The sequence below is a fragment of the Phyllobates terribilis genome, unplaced genomic scaffold (assembly GCF_046119375.1).
Source record: "Phyllobates terribilis strain yellow unplaced genomic scaffold, ASM4611937v1 Scaffold_1__5_contigs__length_1240528914, whole genome shotgun sequence".
NCBI classification, from domain to species: domain Eukaryota; kingdom Metazoa; phylum Chordata; class Amphibia; order Anura; family Dendrobatidae; genus Phyllobates; species Phyllobates terribilis.
The window spans coordinates 254,475,248-254,499,132 of NW_027362761.1; the positions used below are offsets into that span (position 1 = coordinate 254,475,248).

General features: G+C 39.8%; 1 protein-coding gene across 6 annotated transcripts in view; it reads right to left on the reverse strand.

The window, feature by feature from the left end:
- Positions 1–379: 379 nt before the first annotated feature.
- Positions 380–23,885, reverse strand: part of ZNF219 (zinc finger protein 219) — a 33,181-nt gene continuing 9,675 nt past the window's right edge. For all 6 annotated transcript variants that reach the window (XM_073671189.1, XM_073671190.1, XM_073671188.1 and 3 more), the window contains 3 exons: positions 9,921–11,728; positions 3,133–3,264; positions 380–1,888 (listed from right to left, as the gene is read on the reverse strand). In XM_073671189.1, the coding sequence (XP_073527290.1) occupies positions 1,311–1,888; positions 3,133–3,264; positions 9,921–11,682 (2,472 nt within the window). In that variant the 5' untranslated portion in view covers positions 11,683–11,728 and the 3' untranslated portion in view covers positions 380–1,310. The remainder of the gene's footprint in view (positions 1,889–3,132; positions 3,265–9,920; positions 11,729–23,885) is intronic.

Below are 23,885 nucleotides of genomic sequence, written 5' to 3' on the forward strand. Positions count from 1 at the left end.
TTTCTATTAGGTTTATGACATCATGTGATTAAAAACTGACTAGCTCATTCCTTTTAAGCACTATGTAGAAACAGGAGGTTAATTTTTCCTGTATGACTCATGAGTCACTGCAAAAGTCTCTGGCGAGGAGAGGAGGGAGCAGCGGGTCAGGAGTTGAAGAGAGAAATGATAAATGCAGGAACAAGAGACTTCCTGCTTCTACATAGAACAGAGAAAAGAGAAGAATTAACTGGGTAGAAGGGCAAAGGAACAATTGTAAGTACACAGTGCTATATAATATGATGGCTGCAGTATATTAAGAGGATAAAAACTTTGATGGGAGTGCTTCTTTAATTATGCTGTGGTCAGATGACGCCATATTGGTGTTATACTTCCACTGTTATTTTCAAACAGAGTTTATTTAATTTTTTCCAAATTTATTTTTTTTCTACAAGAAACGAATAAAAAAAAATATAGAAATCTCTAAACGTGGAAATGTTTTTTCAGCAGAATTCTAATAATTTGGGAATGTGGAAGAAGGGACATTTGTTTTGGAGGGGGAAAGGGCGTCTACCGGCGGCTGGGTCTGAAGAACGATCCAAATTATAATATCAAAAATAAAGTCTCAGCAACAACCAGAAAGAAATATTTTCTGGGGCAAAATAATCATTATTACTAACATGTCTATGTATCCTTTATAAACCCTATGTCTAGTGTTTCTCATTCTATCACTAACTTTCTGTGATCCTATCTCTATAGCTGGTTCTCGTCTCATAGCTCAGATATACTGCAGGCATCTTCCCTTACTCTTTCGCTATTGACTTTACAATGTTCTGCCTGCTTGCACTCTCCAAAATTGTCTTTCAGTGTGACATTTATTGCTTATTCTTGATATTTTTGAAAACCTGTCATTTTGATCTTCGGTTATCTCTTGACTGCTAACCTTACTGTCCTTACTGCCACTGACAGTCTCTCCCAGGAAAGGGTATCACTGACTGTCTCTTTCTCTCAATTGCAATATATCTTTCAAGCCCAGCTATCTTCCCACAGTACCTTCCCTAACTCTCTCACATTCGACCTCCATTGTTCCTGACTCTGCCACAATCTACCCATTTCTAGCTGTTACACCCACACACCCATTTTCTATGTTCCTCAAACACTCCACCCAATTTCTAGCTGTCTCCTCTCTCTACACCCATCATAAGCCCTCGTATCCTATCTAACCATCACACTTCATCATGTCTAAACCCTTCATCTCTCTTTTTATGTGGATAATGGATTTTGGGCAGTTACAGGGCACTTCTCATACCATCTGCCCTTTAATTCTAAGTTCACTCAGTGCTTTCGCATGACTCTGGGCTGTCTCTCAGGCTAGGGCCTTGGGACTGTGGAGAAAGCACAGGTCGGGGTCTTCCTCTTATATAGCCTCCCTTTCTGCGTGATCTCCTCCCATGATGCACTTGAAGATGTAGGCTCATTAGCTCCCCTACAGAAGTTACAAATGGACAGTACATGCAGCGGTGAAAGGGGTTTCCTTGAGACAAATCCAAAGGCTCATGCTCTGGTCTTCCATTAGTTGGCTGATGTGAGGGACTCCTCCTTCTCTGTCCACCTCTACTAGGCATGCGTGGAAATGCATTAGGACCCTGTCCCTCAGTCATATGGAGACGGAGGGGTAGAGAAGTTCCATCTTCACAAGCTGCAGGCAAATCAGTGCAGGAATTGGCCCAAGCCGTAGACACAGGAAGTAGTCGATCTTGCTGGGTTGCACCTTGCTGAATGTTCTTGCCCCTCAATGGGACACCTGCAGCAAGTTTGGAGTCCCGATGATGTCTCTGCAGGTGGTATTTCAGAGACCCAGACTGAGTGCCAGCATATGAACAATGAGGGCACTTATAAGGTCGTTCTCCTGTGCAGAAACCAGAACAGATGTAAGCATCAACAAAAAACAAAGAAATACATTAGCAACAGTGAAAAAGTGTAGAAAAGGGCAAAAACAAGAAAAAAAGAACAATGTATTACAAAGTTGGGTTTTATAGACATAAAACTGATGAACACTTAGGTCTAATACAGTGCAATTATGATGCTGTTTCCAGACCAGAAAGAAGTCTACAAAAGAGAAGCAAACGTCTTTCCTTTCTACTTTTATAATTTTGGCCATAAAGAGGTTTCCTATCTCAGAGGATATGCCATAGTTGGCTGATTGGTGCCGGGTCCAAAGGTTGGACCTTCAGCTATCTCGAGAATGAGGTTGCCCCATCCCTTTTCTTGAAGTATCTTTCAGTTTAAAGGTGGCTAAGAATGTGCAATTTCATTTATTTCCATGACAGTTCTGAAAATAGCAGAGCAAGCTTGCTTGGCTATTTTCAAAACTGTTACGATGTCAACGTGCACCCATCTCTCCACTTACAATGGCCAGGGGACCCATCTATTTCAGACACTTATGGCATACCCTAAGATGAGATGTTTACATAAAAGTTCAGAAAATAATTATCTTATCAACAAAATATATTCCCAGCAAAATATATAATCTTTCACCCCCACTGATGTAGAAACCAGCAGGTACCATTAAAAAAGCTGTAAAAAAAGAATAAAATAAAAAATAAATATATACTTACCTTCCGGCGGCCCGCGCTGTGCTCCTCCTTGCTTCCCGGCACTTTGCGATGTACTGAAGGACCTGCGCTGACGTCATAGTCATGTAACGGGTCACGCGACGCTGACGTCGGCAGGTCCTTCAATCCACCGCTGCCGGGATGGTGAAGCAAGACAGCGCGGGCCATCGGAGGGTAAGTATATATTTATTTTTTTATTTTTTACCATTCTTTTGGTCACACTATATAAATCCATGCTGTTTGCATGGATTTATATAGTGTGACCAAGTGACAAGCACTTTCCAAGTGATGCTAAAATCACTTGGAAAGCGCTTTTCAACCCGCATGCGGAAATGCAAGTGAAGAACGCTTCACTTCCGCATGTCCCTGGCAGGAAAACGCATGTATAATCCGCATATACAATCCGCATGCGTTTTTTTCTGCCAGGGAGATGCAGAAACGCTCAGGAAAAAATCCTGAGCATTTCTGCATCGTGGGCACATAGCCTTAGGAATACCCTTTTAACATTCTTACTACAATCTCAGAAACAATCTCATACCTGTGTGTACACGGAGATGCACCTTAAGGTGATGGGAAGAACGGAAGGATTTGGCGCAAAACGGACAGTCTCTCCCAGTCGATCCTCGTTGTCTCTCTACCTGCGAGGAGTTGGCACTCCATCCATTCTTATCTGGAGAAGAAATGAGTTGAGTGCTGAAAAATCACATAAATAACTTACTCCTCTATGTACCTGTGGAAAATGCTAATTAAAAAATGTAGGCTTCTCCTGGTATGGCTGCACATATTTTGAACTGATATTGATGAAGTAGTACATTCTTTATGTAACCTCTGCTACAATCTCTGTCATTATATTCCATTCTCAACACTGAAATTGCAACACCAAGAAGAAAAAGTCGTGGGAATTATGGAAATCACAGGATCGATACTTGTTAATGATTTGAAAATTTTGTTCCATTTGTTCATCATTGGCATAACATCTTGATTTATTGAGCGTCGAGTATCAGTGCGATGTGCGGAAATACAGGTACTTACACACCTTGACTGCTATCAATGAGGTTAGTAATAGTTGTCTGAGGAATGTTCTGGCTCCCATGGCCTACAGGGTGTCTGGACTTTTCTGCCATCGAGCACATCTGGGATGTCATTGGTTGTCAATTGCAAAGGGAGCTGCCTGCAGCAGATCTTGATGATCTTGCACGCCCAAGTGCATTCAGCATGGCAGGACATTCCTCAGACAACCATTAATAACCTCATTGATGGCAGGCAAGATGTGTAAAGAGAATGTATTTCTGCACGTAGCGCTCATACTCGATACTGTATGAATCAAGATGTTTTGAAAACTTTGTTCACATAATTTCCCATAATTTGAATACCATTAACATGTCTACTTATCCTATGATTTCCATAATGCCACAACTTTCTTTCATGGTGTTGCAAATTCAATGTTGAGGAGTGTGGTATCAATGTTTCTTCACTGTAACCAAACAAAGTAGCATTCTGTAGCGCTATAGTATGCAAACATGAAATTTATGAAATCTGAATTGCATTACTGCTTTAGAAAATAGAAATAAATGAGAATTCTTAGCGCATAAATTGGCTAATTCATGTGTACCCGGTAGCCACTGTAAAGCGACTCTCTGTCCTGGGAACCTGCCTAGTGTGAATCCTCTCTTACACTAAAGTCTGCATGTATATGGGAGGATAGGATCCTGCTATAATTAAAACTGCTTGAGGCTTAGGGGTGGAGTGCTCAGTTAGAAAGCCTATGTATACAAATATCAAAAGATTGACTGTCACTTTGGAAGTGACGGTCAGTCTTTTGATATTAGATAAGTGTTTCTTCATTGGACACCAGACAAACCAAACAAGGCACTGAGTGATCACACAGCTTTTAAAAATAATTCAGTACCACTAGTTTGTGTTCCCGATGACTATACTGCGTAGGCTGCTATCTTACAATAACTTTGTGTAGGATTAGCACTGTCATGTAAACCAAGTTGCAATTAGACCTTTTTCCATAGTTCTATGGTGATGTCTTCTTTCTTTGATATTTACTTATCAACAAAAGGGTGAAAAGATGAAAAAAAGTTTTCCAACCTATACATGTAAAATATAGTGGTTTTTTTTTCATTTCACACAGCAGGCCATTATGTAATAACAGGCATGTCCTCACAGAAGGTGTGATCGTGTCCTAAGTTTCCCTTGCCTACGGACATGTGGGACATTTAATAATCCTACTGTGCAAAATAGGTAATATTTCCTGTAACATCTTCTTAATCTGAATGGTAGCTATGGTAACATTGCCTGAAAAAATATGTAATAATATAATTTATTCGAATATGTTCAACTTCTGCCCAATTTCAAAATTCACTGCATCTATACTATTAATGATGACATATATGTCTGTCACGCTGAGATGAAAGAGATGAGAAGTGATTGACAGTTTATTTCACAACATTAAAGTGCTGCTGATCTCATGTGTGGGCTGAAAATAAAACTAAAGGAAGAAAAGATTAAAGCAGTTACTGTACGTAAAAATCTGTGTATATGTATTCCCATATGTAAGGCTTAGGATTTTAAAAAGTCTATCCAGGTATTCTAATCTTAAATTTCCAACTTCAATTTAGGACAATGTAAATTTCTGTAAACTCAGGTGATAAAGGACTCATTGTGATCAATGACTTGGTGCACAAACTGAGCCATGTTGAGCACTACATTGCGGCTACTTCAGGGCTCTTTCAGACGCCAGTGATTTTCTCGTAAGAGAAAAGTAGTCCGAGCTTCATCAGTGTTTTTTTATCAGATTGTCAGAGTTTGGTCAATGCGTCAGTTTTTACCATCACAAGTTGCTCTGAGTTTTATCAGCTTTTCTTGGATGACAAACAATTAAAAAAAAAGATTCTCTATCTTTTCCTATTTAGCAATCCGTAAAAAACAGACAGTATTCGGATGGCAGTGAGGCGCTGTCCGATTGTTTCACAGACCCATAGACTTGCATTGCTGATTTTGATCCAACTCTCAGATCAATATCAAACATGTCTCCATGATTTTTAGACATGAAAAATACGGATAGCACTTATATGCCAAAAAACGGACGTCTAAATGAACACTTAAAATGACATTCAGTTTTATGGATAAATATTTCCTCCTGAAATCATATTTTTACTTGGTCCTATTTAGGCTAGGGCTACATGGCAATTTGGGACAGACAATATTGAGATCCCAATGTCATGCTGCTAAAATTGCAACTAATGATAGAAAATGTGGTTGTGTCGTGATCCACAAGTTGATGTGACCGTGACACGACAATCCGCTTATATCCAAACCTGCTGTATTTCATAAGTTATGATTTTGGCAGCATGATATTGTGATCTTAAAATTGCACTCCCAAAGTCACTGTGTAGCTCTAGCCTTACTAATGTACTTTTATGTGAGATGCAGAGCCCAGTCGATATGCAATAGTACCATATTTCTGACCTGGGTTACTTGTGACATCATTTAACCAATTTGCAAAATCTAGATACCAATTTATAATGCAAAACTTAAACGCAAAGCCATTTGTGTGAAAATAATTTGCTTTACAGTTGGCTGCATAAGAAACAACATTGACTACAATTTTTGGATGATTTATTGGCTTGTAAATGCATCTAATGCCCCCAATAAAGCTTTCGGAGAAGTAAGGGTTCTTGTAAACACTTCAGAATGGTGTGGTAGATAGCAATTCCTGCAAAGCAAAAACCGTAGCACAACCTTTTGCACAGACAACAAGGTCACGTTCAACTGCTCTATGAAATTATATTAAATGCTATTAAAAGGGTTGTCCTCTACTTGGACAAACCCTGCTGAATACTTATGTTTTCCCCAGTAAAATAATAACACATACTCAGCTCCGGTGCCGTTCCAGCAGTGCTGGTACTGGCTGTTCCAGGGCTTGGGTAAAATTGTTGGCTTTACTATCCCCTCCTTCAGAAAAATCAAGACATCCAGACAAAGTAAAAGCTGCTGCTGACCTCTCACTTCCTCGAATTACGTCATGTCAATTACGTCTGTAGGAGAGGAGAGTGAAGCTAGCGCTGATTGGCCACAGAGATCGTGTGACATAATGTCAGATGAGCCCCGGGAGAACCAGTGGCGTCACCGCTTGCTAAAATGGCACCAGCACTGGAGGTGAGTAGTGTTATTATTTTACTGGGATGAAACATAGGGATTCAGGGGAATTAGTGGACAACACCATTAACTTTGTATTTTTAAGATTTTACCACTATGCAAACCTCCATAGAGCAAAAAAAAAAACTAAAATGCTCAGCACCATGTATGTATCCCCGTATGTATGCATGTACCCTTAGGGCCAGGGTTATGGAGTCGGAGTCCATTTTGGTGAAGTCGGTATAAACTCAAGAGTTCTAAAATATATAATAAATTGGGTTCATTAGTATAATGCAGTATGTGCTGTAAAAGCTTTTATAAGAATTTGGGAAAGTTATGAAATGTCCTATAAATGTCTGTTCTGTTCCTGATCTAAGGATCTCGGCTTTTAGTTGAGATGAATCTGTGCTGCACTTTATGTACACGCTCAGTAGTGAGGCCGGGCTGTGGAGTCAGGGAAATTGAGGAGTCAGAGTCGGTGGTTTGGGTTACCGACTCCACAGCCCTGCTTAGGGCTTGTGCAGCATATTTGCAGCGTTTTCATATGCAAATATTACTGCGTTTTACAGTAACAGCCAAATTAATTAAATAATATCTCATGCACGTGCTGCTTTTTTGTTATGTATCTTTTCATGTGGTTTTTAAAATATTCAGCATGTCACTTCTTTCAGCTTTTTTCACCAATTCAAATAAATTCAGAAAAATGCATTAAAATGAAAATATCATTTGCTGTTTTCCCTGCGTTTTTAGTGCAGAAAAATCTGCTGCAAATGCTCAACCTGAGCACATACTCTTTAAGCTTTGCAAATGCAACAATACAAAACCTGCTTAATGTTATTAAGCTAAACCATCAGCAGCGCATGATTTGTGCATGACTGAGTGACAGTCAAACAATGTTTATTAAAAGAATAGAATGACGAAATGCACCATTAGGTGAGAAGGAGCAAAATATGCCAACATTTTTAGACTAGTTTCACATATGCGTCTTTATTTCCACTTATCTGTTCCATTATAGAACAAAAAAGCAAAAATAAAGGCAGTGATGGATCTGTCATGTTGTACAGCAACTTAGCTTGATTATGTAAAAATGAGGACGTGGGGCCCCTTTTACTACCTCAGAGGATACCCTTAGGTTGGTTCCACATATTCATGTTTCACGGCCTGAAACATTGATGCATGGACAGGCAGCGGGTCTACTGACCAAACTTAGCAGCCTCATAGGCATATATGAGGCTATTGAGTTTGGGTCAGGAGACCCACGTCCAGACTGTGCGAGTACAGACCGCAAAACACGGATGTGTGAAACTGGATTTTATTAGGAAAAAAACATCCAATTCTATTTCTAGGGTCATTTTGGCACAAATTTGACAAATTAACACCAAGACTTTTAAGAATAATGTATGCCGATATGGAATTGAATGCAGCAAAAACCATCTTAAGTACAGTATTCTATTATTGCAATGAAAGGTTGTACAGCTAAATAAGGTTTTAGCATACAGTTAAGTAAAGTTTTGAAAAAAAATAAAACAAAAACGTAGTAAATGGCTCCTTCTTAAGATCGACTTATGATGGCAATTGTCATATCTTCCAAAGATCCACTGACAATCCTATGTATATGATTACCGGCCTTGTAATGATGGTGAAACCAAAATCAGACAGTTTGAAGTTCAACCCATTCAATTCCATTGGTTTCCCCAAATATGTGTCGTCAGAAGTATCTGACACTTGTGAGATGTGTCTTACATTCAGGCAGATGTGCTCTTTTGCCTGCTGTTAAATTTATTTGAGCAGTTTCCTAGACAGTGAGCAAAAAAAATGAAACAATTCCAATGTGTGAAGGTTCCTGAAGAAAAACAATTAAGCATCCTGTTAACCCCTAGACAAGCTCTTCTTAAATGCCCGAGTCCCCCAAGTAAAATAAGCTTATACTCACCTCCCACACTGGCGCTGTTCCAGCAATGTCAACACCAGGTCTCCTGGCCCTCATGCGACATTGTTATGTCATTCGTGTGCTACAGCCAATCAGTGGCGGCAGTGTTCATGTGACATAAGATCACAAGAGTGCTGGGATCGTGGAAGGTGAGTATAAGCTTTATTTATTTTACTTGGGGGACTCGGGCATTTAAGAAGTTGTTGTCCAATTAGTGGATGACCCCTTTATCTCTAACCCTCCAAGGCTATATTCTGATGAATTTAGAAATACTGAAAAGATTTGGATGTTGTTATCCTGTATGTTGTTCAAAAAAAGTGGAGTTTCTTTTCCCCTATAAAAAAATAAACCAAACAGCGCATGGAATTGCTGATAACACACATCCCAGAGAGATGTAAGATCGCCAATAAATGGTTCCATTGGGACTTCTTCATAGCTGCCCCCTTTATAGATCTATTTTAAGATAAATTGGAGTAGGCGCACCTTAGTTCATTCACATCCAGATTTTCCTAATCACTCCTGAGTCCTCGATCGATATCTCCCTTCCACCCTCCATTTACCCAGTCTTTAATCCATTTTATTAAGTTTCTGTCTTCCTTATTTCTAAAAAAATATTAAATGGATTTTAAAAAAATCATCTAATAAAATAATTGTTTTATACGTTATTTTTTAGCACTTCTTTTGTGTTATTGGGCAATACCATAGCCCAATCTAAAGTGATATGTTATTTCTATATCTACCTAAGTCCTGATATCCCATAACCTGTGTTATGATTGCTAATTGCTCCATTTTCCCTTTCAGGTTTCAATGATTTAAATATAGGTCATGTTGGTCAATGTACTGTTACTTGTTATTTCACCACTCCTGATTGTTGTTTGCCATTTTCTATTCTATCCAAGACTTGATCGTATTGTTAAGCTTTGGTCCTCTTTAGACTCAGGGGCCTTTTTGTGATAGTTTTTTTTTATATGTTTATAATACCCAATAAAACTTTAAATTTGAAACCAAACTAATTGATTTACTACTATATAACATAAAATCTTTAAAGGACTGGTACATTGAGCATTTCTTAAAAAATAGACTTTTTTTTGCTTATGGGCTACAGAACAGTTACCAATTTTCTGTCCATAATAATAAATAATTTCCATTTTAAAATATCAGCTTCTGATAACGTTCACAATTTATTATTTATTTGTTTGTATAGTATGAATCACATGGAACCTTTCAAACTTAAAAACAAAGATTCTTACCTGGAAAACCCACTGTTTTCAGTACAATTCCAGATGACCCCTGGGGCAGCATAACCTTGGAGGAGGTTGCTTCCCCAATTGCCGCATTCATTGCCTGTCCTCTAGCAGATGCCCCTGCTCCATCCTGATCTCCATCCCCGCTCTGCACTGCTCTAGCTGTGGCTTGAAGCATTTGGGAACAGGTGGCATCTCCAGGAGGAGGCAACCTCAATAAGAGGCCAGAGTAGAAATTTTGATATCCAAGAAGCCTGGAAGAGGAGGACGATGATGGCGAATTTGTAGTGGTGACATGAGGAGATTGTGACTGTTGATGCACAGTTGGTTCCTGACCTCCTACTCCTTTTATTTTGCCAATATGGACCTTCATATGGTTCTTTAGAAACCATGACTCCTTGAAGCACCGTCCACAAACTGAACACCGATGATCAAAGGAATCTTTATGTTTACGCATGTGACCCTTCAAGAACCAGGATTGAGTGAAGCTCTGAGAACAGATCTCACATTTGAACTCAGCAGGAGGCAGAGCTGGAGTGGGATTTGGAGCAGGTAAAGGTGGAACAATCTTGGGTAGCTGCGGTGCTGAATGTCTCCTTTCAACATGTCCCAGCAGCTCACCCTCCTGAGATGCTGCAAAGTCACACAGGTGACACTTATAAGGCCTATGAAGTATTCTGAGGTGACGCTCCAGTTCAGCTGCTTTACGAAATTTACCTTTGCAGAAAGGACAAGGGTGGCGTAGTGTAGGAAGTAGAGCAGGTATAGATAAAAGAGGGACTGGTTCCTGAATGATATCTGGTGTAGCATTTTGTATATCAGAAGAAATAGGTTCTTTCCCATGCTGTTGCTCCAGGAACAGAGGCCTTTGGGGGTTTCTCTCAAAGTTCTTGAGGCCTCCACGACCTTGATTAAGAGCCCCACGCACCTTGTGCGTGCTTGCGTGAAGTGCTAAAATGCTGATAAAACGAAACTGCTTTCCACATATTGTACATGGAAACTGACGAGATTTAGAGCTTGAACCATCAGAAAATCCATTGGAATGACGTTGAAGATCCAGTTCTTCATCAGCAAAAGAAAGGCTAAGGAGTGAAGAAGGGGCAGGAGGAGAAGGTGAGGCTTGAGATGGAGAGATGGAAGATGGAGGAGGAGAGGGAGAGGTTGGTGGTAATGAGAATCCTGGTGAGGCATCAGTATTCTGTGGTGAGGTTGGAATAACTGTAACACATGGGGAGGATGGAGGTGAGGAAGGAGCAGAAGAGTCTGCAGGAGGGCAGGGAGAAACCGGTGAAGGGGAAGGAGAAATTGGAGGAGGAGAAACAGATGGTGGAGGGGGAGACAGGGTAATGGATGTTGGACTAGGAGCTACAGGAAGGGGACACAAAGTTAAACTTTCAGGAGAAAGACACTGATGTGGAGGGCAGAATGAGACAGGGGCAGGAGAAACTGGGGGAGAAGTGAGAGGAAGGGAAGTTGCAGGAGTGCTAATGCATGCCAAAGGTGAAGATTTAGAAGGTGAATATTGGGAGGAGAGAGGCAGAGTAGTGACATGATGGATTAAAGCAGTAGGAGATGATGGAGACCCTGGAAAGTGTGAGATGTGAATAGGAGATGATGGTGTTGGAGAAGATGCAGATTGAGATGATGCAAGAGAAATATTGATTTGTTGAGAAACAGATGGAGAAGGAGGAGAAGAGTTCATATGAGAAAGAGGAGGGGATTGTGAAGGCGGCAGTGTTTGAGTAAGAAGAGGTGGAACAGAGTCCATTGCTAAGATTTCTCAAAGGGTCTCTCCAGGGGTGTTGATTATTCTCCTAAAAAAAACAAAAAAACAAGACACTTGATCAAATGAAGTAAAAATATTAATGTTTTAACACTTGTGTTACATATAAAAATATACAACTCCCCCTTATTCAGTAGCTTATTATATTGTTTAAGTAGTTACATGTGACATCTACACAGAATAACTAAAGTTTTCCATGTCTTGGAAAGGTTTGATATTAAAATGAAGTCACTGTTATGAGAGTTACGAGAGTTACAAGAGTTGCTGAGGGTGTATATAAGATTTGAAGGAGGGAGAGTTCTAAGTCTGGATTCCTCACTTATTGGAAAAATGGAGTTCCCTGACTCCCATACAGAGTTGAACAATGGACATTGGTAGGAGGAAAACAAATTTAGAGATAACTGAGCATGTACAAGGTTCTTTCCTTTCAAGGTTACAGGAATTAAGCAAAAGACTTCAATCGAGAAGACCATTTCATGTATTCTTATACATGGCTGCTGCTGCTGCCTGCTACCTTGGCTAGCCAAAGTGCCTATTCTTTCAATTGAAGAGGGTATAAAGGAGACAGTTCATATTCTAGACATCACTTTCCATGCTCTCAATAAAAAACAATACAAATCAAACAGCATTGTTACAGAATACAAACTATAATCAGGTTCTCAATCTAAGATAAGGATCACACAACAATATAAAAAATCGGTAAGATGAATTTTTTCTCCCTTGTCAGCCGTATATAATCTGTTTTTTTACTCAGCTGACGTTAATCATTTACAGGAACATTTACAATTTCCTATGCTACAGAATTGTAATGTATCCGTAAAAATCAGATGTCATATTGTGACTCCGTATGGCATCCAATTTTTTTCTCACATCCATCCGATTTCAGTGTGAAATTGCAGAGTGCTACGATTTATTTCACAGATAGATTCTGTCATTGAAAAAAATTGGTCATCAGCACTGGACCATTGATTATCATTGGTCAGTGTCCCATCCGATAAAAAAAGCTAAAGCCAGTTGGGATGGAGGTGTGAGCATCACACAAGGGGCTCAACCAACATGAGAATCTCTAGGTCTGCTACTCTCTAAGGCTATGTGTGAGGCAAAGCAGACTTGCCTTTTTAACATAGGAACATTGGGTATCAATGATCAAATCTGTTTAATGTTTAAGACCGATGTGTGGATAGAAATTACGATACACATATTTGCAAACTTGTAACCACTATTCAAATCAGTTGGCAAGAACGTAATTTCCCTATGATAACAGTTACCTGCATAAAAAAAAATCAGGAAGCTGTATAATGTGGATAATAAGAGCAGAATTAGATATTCTACATAAAAAATTAAAACATTTCATTATTTTGGCAATTGTACATTGGGAGGTGAGCCCTCCCCCCCGAGAAGTGCACCTTTCTCCACCCATCATTCCCACGTTTTAATTAGAGCTAAGGCTAGGCATACTTTCCGTTTTTTGCCCATTTTAGGATGCATTTGCTCAGGGTGTATGCGCCCGAAAATAGCCACTGTCAGGATGGATGCTAAGGAATCTGTCCACCATAGGGACCCATGGTACAGAAACATAGACAAAATGGTATGTTTCTTCGTACGGCGTGGGTTTCCCCCAGGTACACTGGTTTCCTCCCACATGCCAACAGATTTAGAATTTAGATTGTGAGCCCCAATGCTAACAGTGATGATAATGTCTGTAAAGTGCTGTGCAATATGATGTTTCTATGTAAGCAAACCATAATAAAAGTTGTATCCCTCCATATAGGCCACTACACAGGCTAAAAGAACACATTTTTGGCTGACGAATACTGTAGGCTAAGTGCACTGACGCAGTGGGCTTCTAGCCTAAGCTGGATTCTCTCTTCCCCAGTTCCTTTGAGGCCTGATGAGGCACATATAGAGGAAAGTGAATATTGTTAGGGTCCATCCAATGAGGTCACCTTGTCGCTGGTGGATGCCTTACACATTTGTGATGAAGAGTTTAAACTAACTACATCACTTATTATATTTATAGCACTAGTAGAATTTATATATTGATTAATAGTAGAGTGCTGTTGCATAGTGTTTGTATATATGTCTATATATTGTCCCCCATATACAAGCACCTGCATATTAATTCAATACTATAGGATTATTTGTCTTGTCAATGTATTTTTTTAAATGGAAATATTGTACTTAAAACTTAAATCTAAACTTAATTCCCCTTTATTTCATCTTACTCCAGAAATGCTAGTCTGGTATTTGAAACCTTATTGGGTGTGTATGCCATGTGGCAGCATGTCCATTGCCTGACATAGCACTGACCTATGGGGTGTGATTAGGCAAATAAATATATGTCAATAAAGTGTGAATTAAACTTCAGGAGCTGATATATGACTCACCTCAGGTGCGCACACTATCACTATAGAAGACGAGTCACATTGGGTCTCGGATCTACACTTGGCAGCACTGTTCAAAAGATGTCACCGAACATAGAGTCATGAGAAAAACTAAACATACCCCCTGAGCTCTATCACTTTAAGTACCAGTACACAACAAAATAAATCTGATCCTTAGACGGTAGTAAAGTTAGGTATATGCCACCTCAGATGAACAACACATAACAAATTACCCCGTGTTAATATTAATTAGCACATTATCACAGAAATAAATGCTCCAGACACAAATTGCCCGAATTTCTGCTTTTATAGGGGTGGTCACACTTGCTGATGAACAATTGAAGGGGTTTTCTCAAGTTCTTATGTTGTTAAAATTGCACAAGGCTTGTAAAAAGAAGCAAATATGCAATTTACTTCAAATTAAAAATCCTCCCCTTCACAAGAATGGAGGGATTTTCACGTCAATAGTGTACAGCTTCCTACCTAGGTTACCGGCCACCCTGCAATCTCAGAGAGGTTGGTTACCTACATAAGGGGTTTGCACTGCTTTTAAAGGGGATATCCGGGTCTTTGTGCAAAGAAAAAATGTGCCTAAGCACTAACAGGCAGGTAGCCGCTGCTCTTTCGACATGACGTCAGCACAGGCAGCTGAATCGCCGGCAGGAGCGGTGCCGGGGATGAACGGCGCCGTGCACAACAGGCAGGTAAGTAGCTTGTTTTTCACAAAGTCCCAGATATCCCCTTTAAGGTGGCCAGATTCCTGAATGTGACCAGGGTCAGCACTCTGAGCTTCTCCCATGCTGCAGAGACAAAGCTGACACTTTTAGCAGCCTGGGAGACCACAAAGCTCGGACCAGCACCGACTGTGCCACTGGACCGAACTGTCAATCTTCATCAGAAGAGCTTTAAACTAGAACAATGTGGGAAGGGAAGCAAAAGGCCAGAAAAAGCCATACAGCTGACAAATACTATTGAGATCTCTGCTACTGGAAGTGGAAAAGAAGAACAAAGACAAAAAAATCTAAATAATAAAAATATGGGAGGAAGAGAAACCAATCACAAACTAAAATGTTTTTATACAAATGCACAAAGCATGGGCAACAAACAAGGAGAATTGGAACTACTAATGCAGGAAAAGGAATATGATGTCATTGGAATCACTGAAACTTGGTGGGACGATACACATGATTGGAATAAAAGGCTAAAAGGATACAACTTATTTGCAAGAAACAGACTTAATAAACGAGGAGGAGGTGTTGCATTGTATGTTAGAAAAGCGTATATCGGCACAGAGATTGAAGCTTCAGAGACTGGGAGTTCTGTGGAAACTGTTTGGGTAAGAATACAAGGAGAGAACAACGGAAAGGACACCATTGTAGGCATTTACTACAGGCCACCTGGGCAAGCTGAAGATATGGATGAACTCTTTATGTATCAAATGACCAAGTTCTCCAAAAAATATGACGTAGTGGTCATGGGAGATTTCAACTATCCAGACATTTGTTGGGAATCTCTCTCAAGTAAAACTAACAGGTCAAGCAAATTCTTATCCTCTCTTGCTGACAACTTTATCTTCCAAAAGGTAGGGGAGAAAACAAGGGGATCTGCTACTTTGGATCTAATTCTTATAAACAGGGAGGAAATGGTTGAGGAGGTAAAGGTGGCTGGGACCCTAGGAGGCAGCGATCATGCTATTATAGAATTTTGGATAACTAGAGGAGGAAGACATGTGAAGACTCAAACTTCAAGGTTAGATTTTAGAAAGGCAGATTTTAAGAGACTCAGAAAGAGAATAGGAGGGATCCAATGGCTGGATGTCCTTAAGGACAAAAATGTCCAGGAAGGATGGGAAATTTTTAAAAATGAGATTCTCAAAGCACAATCGTTAACAATCCCGAAAAGTAGGAAGAATGGGAAGCATTTAAGGAAACCAGGATGGATGAACACAGAACTTAAACACATGCTAAAAAGAAAGAAAGAAATGTTTATTAAATGGAAAGAGGGAGGCATATCTAAAGAAGATTATAATGCAGTCTGCAGATCCTGCAGGGCACGTATCAGGTTAGCTAAAGCTGACAATGAATTAAGGCTTGCAAGAGATGTCAAAAGCAATAAAAAAGGATTTTGGGGGTATGTTAAAAGTAAAAGAAAAGTCAAAGATGCTATAGGATTTTTACAGGATGAAAATGGAGAAATGGTAAGAGAGGATGTTGAGAAGGCCGAACTTTTTAATTCCTATTTTGCATCTGTTTTCTCTCAGAAAGAAAATGTAACATCAACTGATCTTCACTGTCCTTTTAAAGGAATAGAGGAATCCAAGTTATCAGTAAACAGAAAGATTGTGAGGGAATATTTAGCTAACATAAATGAGTTCAAGTCTCCAGGTCCAGATGAATTACACCCCAGAGTACTGAAGGAGATTGTAGAAGAAATTTTAGAACCACTCTCCATAATCTTTGAAAATTCTTGGAGAACAGGAGAAGTCCCAGAAGACTGGAGAAGAGCAAATGTTGTTCCTATCTTCAAAAAGGGGAAGAAGGTGGACCCAGGGAACTATAGGCCGGTGAGTCTGACTTCTATACCAGGAAAGATCTTTGAACAAATTATTAAACAACATGTATGTAAGTACATGGATAAGAATGAAGTGATTAACCAGAGTCAGCATGGGTTTGTAACTAACAAGTCATGTCAGACTAACTTAATTTCCTTCTATGACAGAATCACTGACTGGGTGGATCAGGGAAATGCTGTAGATATAGTATATCTTGACTTCAGCAAAGCATTTGACAAAGTATCTCACATCATCCTTATTGAAAAAATGACCAAGTATGCAATGGACCAGGCAACTGTTAGGTGGATTCATAACTGGCTTAGTGATCGGACTCAAAGGGTGGTTGTAAATGGCTTCACATCCAGCTGGATGAATGTCTCAAGTGGGGTACCACAGGGCTCCGTCCTGGGACCTGTATTGTTCAACATCTTTATCAATGATTTAGATGAAGGAATTGAGGGTAAACTGATTAAATTTGCTGATGACACAAAGCTAGGAGGGATAGCTAATACTAGAGAAGAGATAGAGAGGATTCAAAAAGACCTAAATAAACTGGAGCAGTGGGCAGCAACCAACAGAATGGTTTTTAACAGGGAAAAATGCAAAGTACTACATCTGGGCAATAAAAATGAAAAAAGCATATACAGAATGGGAGGAATAGAGCTAAGCAACAGTACATGTGAAAAAGACTTAGGTATACTAATAGATCATAGACTGAACATGAGTCAACAGTGCGATGCAGCAGCAAAAAAGGCAAATACAATTCTGGGATGTATTAACAGAAGCATACAGTCTAGATCACGTGAAGTCATTATCGGTCTTTACTCCTCTTTGGTCAGACCTCATCTGGAATACTGTGTACAGTTTTGGGCACCACATTTTAAAAAAGACATAGACAAACTGGAGCAAGTTCAGAGAAGAGCGACCAGAATGGTGACTGGTCTGCAAACCATGTCCTATGAGGAACGGTTGCAGGATTTGGGAATGTTTAGCTTGCAAAAAAGAAGACTGAGAGGAGACTTAATAGCTGTCTACAAATATGTCAAGGGCTGTCACATTGTAGAAGGATCATCTTTATTCTCATTTGCACAAGGAAAGACTAGAAGCAATGGGATGAAACTAAATGGGAGGAGACACAGATTAGATATTAGAAAAAACTTTTTGACAGTTAGGGTGATTAATGAGTGGAACAGGCTGCCACGAGAGGTGGTGAGTTCCCCTTCAATGGACGTCTTCAAACAGAGGCTGGACAGACATCTGTCTGAGATGATCTAGTGAATCCTGCTTTGAGCAGGGGGTTGGACCAGATGACCCAGGAGGTCCCTTCCAACTCTACCATTCTATGATTCTATGATTCTATGAGGGCACCGCCCACTGTAGAGCAGGAAGTTGGGGCCAGGAGCGGTGCACTCCTGAAGTAAAGAAGTTGAGACAACCCTTTTAATCCAGGACATTTGATTAGCAGTACCTGGCTGCTATTTACCCCCTAAATCCTATGGAAGCAGCAAGAATGTACTTCATTTTCCCACACAGTTTCTGCATTTTGGTCTAGTTTTAGTTCAATAAATAATGACACTTTGTAATTTGTCATGTGATGTTCATTTAGGTTGCATTTACAAAATTTTAAGCCCTTCCAGAGGCCAGATGTAAAACCATAGAATTCAAAGACCTAGAGGTCGATTCATTAAAACTGGCATAGGCAGGGGCTCGCTGGAGTACGATGCACCCAATTCACATACAATGCTTAATGAATTATGAGCATCTGTTATCTGGTATGCGCCAATGCTAAAAATGTACTCCACGCATAGGGTTGCATTTAAGAGGTGGTCCACTATATTGTATAATGCCCATCGATTTACACCTTGTAACTAAGTATTTTTGTAAATACCTTCTGCTGCCAATATGTGCCTGTGAGCGGCGCTATCACTGACCACTCAGTCCGCATCGTGTGACCCCAGCTGTAGCCACCGCTGACATCCGCTGATGTCACGTCAACTTCCGGATTCACCCAGGCGTGACCCAGTCGCACGCACCCCCTCCTGATTGACTGGGCTGTGGACGGTGTTTCACCGCACATCACAACCAGAATTTTGGTCAATATTTTGCATCAGTATTTTAAGCCAAAACCAGAAATGGCTCCAAAATACAAAAGTTCTGATCTTTCCATTTCAGATTTCTATGTTGGGCCACGGCCCCACTATCAGTATTGGGTCAGTATTCAGTCAGTATTATTTCTCAGGAGTGGGAGCCAAAACCAGGAGTGGGTGATAAATGCAGAATTGGTGACTTGTTTCTATTATACTTTTCTCTGATTGTTCCTCACCTGGTTTTGGCTCCCACTCCTGAGAAAAAATACTGACCAAATACTGATAGTGGGGCCGTGGCCTTACTGTTGCTCTCTTGGTATTGCCTTACAAATACTGATTTGTGGCCTAGGAAAAGCCCAGGATTCTCATGCTTCATCTCTGTATGCAGCTCCCATTTACCATAAAAGCGAACAAAGTTTAATGAACAAACATTAAAAAAAAAAACTAACAAGATTATGTAACGACAGATCCACATGGTGAGTGGGAGGTAACATTCAATCATTCTTCTGATAACATCAACTTGATTCACACTGTCACAGCATTGGTTCTAGGTATAAGTAAGCTAGTGATGTGCAAACAGTCAGTATTAAAGGGGCTTTCACAAGATGTATCCCCTCTATATGGGACAAGATATAACTTACTGATCACAAAGGGATCAAGTCCATGGAACACCAAGCAATCTTTGGAGGTCAAATACGCGAACCTCCACTCCATTCATTTACTATACGACTGCCAGAGATAGCCAAGTACAGCGATCCAATATTTCAGGCAGTCCCATAGACAATAAATGGAGAGAAGGGGAGCATGCTTCACCCTCACTTGATTCAGATAGGCTCCCATTCTCAAAATTTCATCCGTGGTTTAACCCTCCGGGATCAGCAAGTATTCCCCTATGGGATCCACAGCTGAGTTTGCTCAAATTTGACCTGACTGAAAATACAAAACGCTGCTTTTCACTGACACACTAGTGTGCATATATGTATCTCAGATTACACAAGTACATATTATTTTGGCACCTTATGCTCGAATAAGATTTGTAAAAGACTAAGGGATATATACTATATCTATACATTTCTTGTGTCATTTCTAGGCTTTGGAGCACTTGACAGCTTACTAAAGTCCCCCATAAACATTAGACTAATGTCTTCTGAATCTGCTCAAATCTGTGACATTGGCAAATAGTTTAATCGTCTAATCTGTATGGGGGCCTCCCCACTCTCTCCCGATTATGTCGGGCGAGGAGGAGGATATGGTAAATCCCAATCTTTTTTTCTCCTAGAGATGAGCTGTTGAAAGAGGAGACAGGCAGCAGTCTCTCAAAGAGAATACAGAAGTGTTTGGCCAAGACTGTGTATGGGAGACTTGGGAGAGGTAGCAGTTGGCTGATTAGCCAATAGACCGCCTGACTGATATATATTGTGTATGGGGGGCATTTACACTGACCAAATGTGGGCATTAAAAGGCTACTTGCAAGCTGATTGGCAGCTGCTAAATAGCCTGTTTAGACAGGTTGAGCACACTTCCAGCGCACAGAACAATCATTAATATCATTGTTCTTTGAGCACAGAATATCATTGTTCATGTCCTGTACACAAATCACAATGTGCTGCTGAGAACAATGATTTTTAAGCAAGCTTAAAAATAATTTCACCCAACTGATGAATTTTTCTGGTTTGTCAAGTAATTTATACAGGCCGATAATCGGGTAGGATCCTAGGATCGCTAGCTCACGATTATAATCCAGTGTAAATGAGCCTTTAAGGACTCATTTACACTGGCCAATGATGGCTGTAAAACCTCTGATCGGCTATATATTTGCTGATTGGCAGTCATTTAATAGACTACTTAGGTAGGCTGTCAGCTCTTCCAAAGTGCACAGAAGACCAGTAATTGAACGTTCTGTGTGTATAGCCAGTCAATGTTCTCAGCAGCACTGGTTCTGTTTACACAGGACAATGTGCAGCTGAGAACAATCATTTTTTATTGAAGCTTAAAAATCATTTCACTCTACGAACAAGTATTTTGACAGACAGCCTGCTTAGATTTGCCGATTATCAAGAATCGTTAGTTTGTGTAAATGCACCTTAAGTGTAACTTAACACATAGGGGTGCAGTACAACATGGGTTGTTTCTTGCATTCGACCATTATGATGCATAGTCTGTAAATTAAGAAATTCAAAGAAAGAAAAGTTCATGATATCATCTAGATCAATAATCAAAGGAAAAACTATTTTAAAAATATGTCCAAGTAGCTTCCAGAAAATTTTGAAAAAATAAATAAAAAGCGTTCCCAAAAAACACACAGAAGAATAACTAGTTACAAAAGTAGAACATGCCTCCCATCCCCTGCACACCATCATCAACCATCTTGTGCAACACACATGCAACTTGCTCGGGTTTCAGGTGCTCATGCGATAACACATCTGTATCACACAAGAATGTACATTACAGATCCAGCCTCGTCCTATCTGCTGCGATGCCTACACCAACAACTATTGTACATGGGTGCCTCATACTCCTGTGCAGATGCTGCATATGATCTAATGGATGCCTAGAAAGGCTGAGAAGTACAATGAGACCTTTGTTTTTGAGCAACTGCATCAGATGTTGGATAAAGTGCATATTTTGGTATCTCTATACATGGGAGATTTACACCATTATTTTAAGTTGTTATTTACATTAAGTAAAGAAACTAGAATTGTGTATCACTTATTGATTGTGCAAACCTAAAATCTAATCTAAATCTTAAGGGTATGTGCAAACAACATCTTTATTAGTTTTTCAAGAGAAAGATGCTTTAGGAAATGCCAGCTTTTCCTGTAATGTCTTTTTTAGCGATTTTTGTTGTTTTGTGAGTGCTTTTTCAATGGTTTTGGCTACTGGCGATTTTTTATAGCATTTTGTAGAGTTTTTTTTGTGCTAGAATTTTTTGGACATTTTTTTTAACTCCATTCAACAATGAAGAAACCACAAGTGGTTTTGAAGCATAAACACTTGTAAAACGCTAAAAAAAGATGTCCAGGAGTCTTCTGGGCATCTCTTGAGCCTTCCCATTGACTTGTATTATAAAGTATAGAGCATCTTCAGAGTGGGAAACACCTGAAGAGTGGTCAGGTCACTTCTCTTCTTTTAACTGCTTGGTGTCTTTGGAAACCTCAAGAGGTTAAAAGATACTCGGAAGGCTGAACACATAAACAGGTTGTTTTTATATATAAATGCATATGTTCATTCTTCTGAGTGTTTTTTGGACACTGTTTCAGGTGAGTTTTGGAGTGGATCCGCCTGAAAAAAACAGCGATTGCACATTCCCTTAGTGGAACTAGTGAATGTCCAGTCCATCCAACATTCACAATTAAAGTACGCTTGCAAAACGATAAGAAATTTGCTATGAAATAAATAACTGAGCCAAAAACAAACCTACAGACTATATAATCAATTCAACAGATTAAGATATATTCCATTAAAGTGTAAGCTTAGAAATAAAGGAGTATCACACACAAGTGGAGGCCAATGTATAGCAAGGAGGTACTGACCCAAATATTCCAAGATATATAAAAATGCAGGAAACCATAGGAAACTATATTAGAAATACCAAGAAACCGCCATGAATTAAATAAGCAATGCTATACAGACCAGAATGACAACTCTCCCATCTCCCCTTCTGGGGGTCCGGTACCTTCTTGCCATGAGTGTTAAGTATTCCCTAATAATATTCACTGCTGCAATGTATAATATGCAGATCTAGTTGCTTCCACTTCTGGGTGTGATTTTCCTTATTTCTAAGCTTGTATTTTCATGACATATACTTTAATAAAGATGAATGTACAAATTTTAAAATGACGGCTCATTTCCTATGGTTGTAGTGATAGATATATCTGATCTATCAAATCAACAATCTTTCATCAGTGAATTTGAGACATTGCTGTAAATGTAAAATGAGGCAATAACCCAAATATTCCCCTGCAAAAAGTATCATTCCAGTAGTATCACCGAGTCCTGGTCAAGGAGATAACTGGCTTCATTCAAAACAGGAAATTCAGTTTTAGGTAAATCCCCCCTTGTTCTCATTCTTCATACATTCCAAGCCATAGTGACGTGAAGTCTGGGGTTGGGTAGTTTTGAGTAAGGAGGGCTGACTGAATTATATTTGGTTGGTCTTACTTTTTACATGTGAGAAAAAACCTTATACATGCCTGTCCTACAAGTATTTCTCACTAGATTGTTTTGCTGTATTTCTTACCAGGAGGAACTCTAGCAGGTTCTTTATGGCATTTAATTAATCTGTACAACAGCAAGATTTTTAGTTTAGAGGGTTATTCCAGTGAAAAATATGTATTTTCTGTACATTGTATAGGTGATAAATGTTAGATCAGTGGGAGTGGGAACCTCAAAGATGGCTAGAATGGGGATGTCAGTCATCCACAAGGCAAGGAGGGTTTGAATGGAAAGGTAGTGGGGAATACGCCTTGCCAATCCATTCCAACTCCATGGGAGTGATGGGAACAGCTGATCATGTGGCTGTGTGCAACAGGGGTAAGAACTCCACATACCTAAAGCTGGCCATACACATGAGATAGACGTTGGACGAATGTTCAATGGCCAGACAGCTATCTCTCCTGAGCTCCCAATACACAGAAGCGCTCGGCTAGGCCAAGTGTTCTTGTGTTTTCAAAGGGGAGAGAGGAGAAAAATGCTGCCAAACTCTTCTTCCCTGAAACCAAAAGGATCAGTCATTGAAATTACAACCCCCAATCCTTTATCATTTGTTGGGGAGAGTCGGGAGGCCTCCATATGGTCGGCTGGTTCCACAGAAAATGGCGGGTTCAGCTGACTTTCATGCAATGGGTATAGGGCCTTTACATTTCAGACCTATCAAGTGGATCGGTACTAAATATGTTTTGGCTGTAAAATATTAATCTTTTAATAATGCTTCCATAAGAATCTGACCTATATTTATGGTGACAATCACATTAGCTTCCATACAGTAAACATGGACATGATCTTGGGTACCACATGTTGACAAAAAATTAAACTTTACAATCATGTATTCTAATTTATTGAGAGGCTTCGTGAATTTATTGTCTCATGAAAGGCTGTCCTGGAGTTTGTCGCTGACAGAATGTAGAAGGTCATGTCATCCATGAGGCCTATACTGTGGCTTCATAA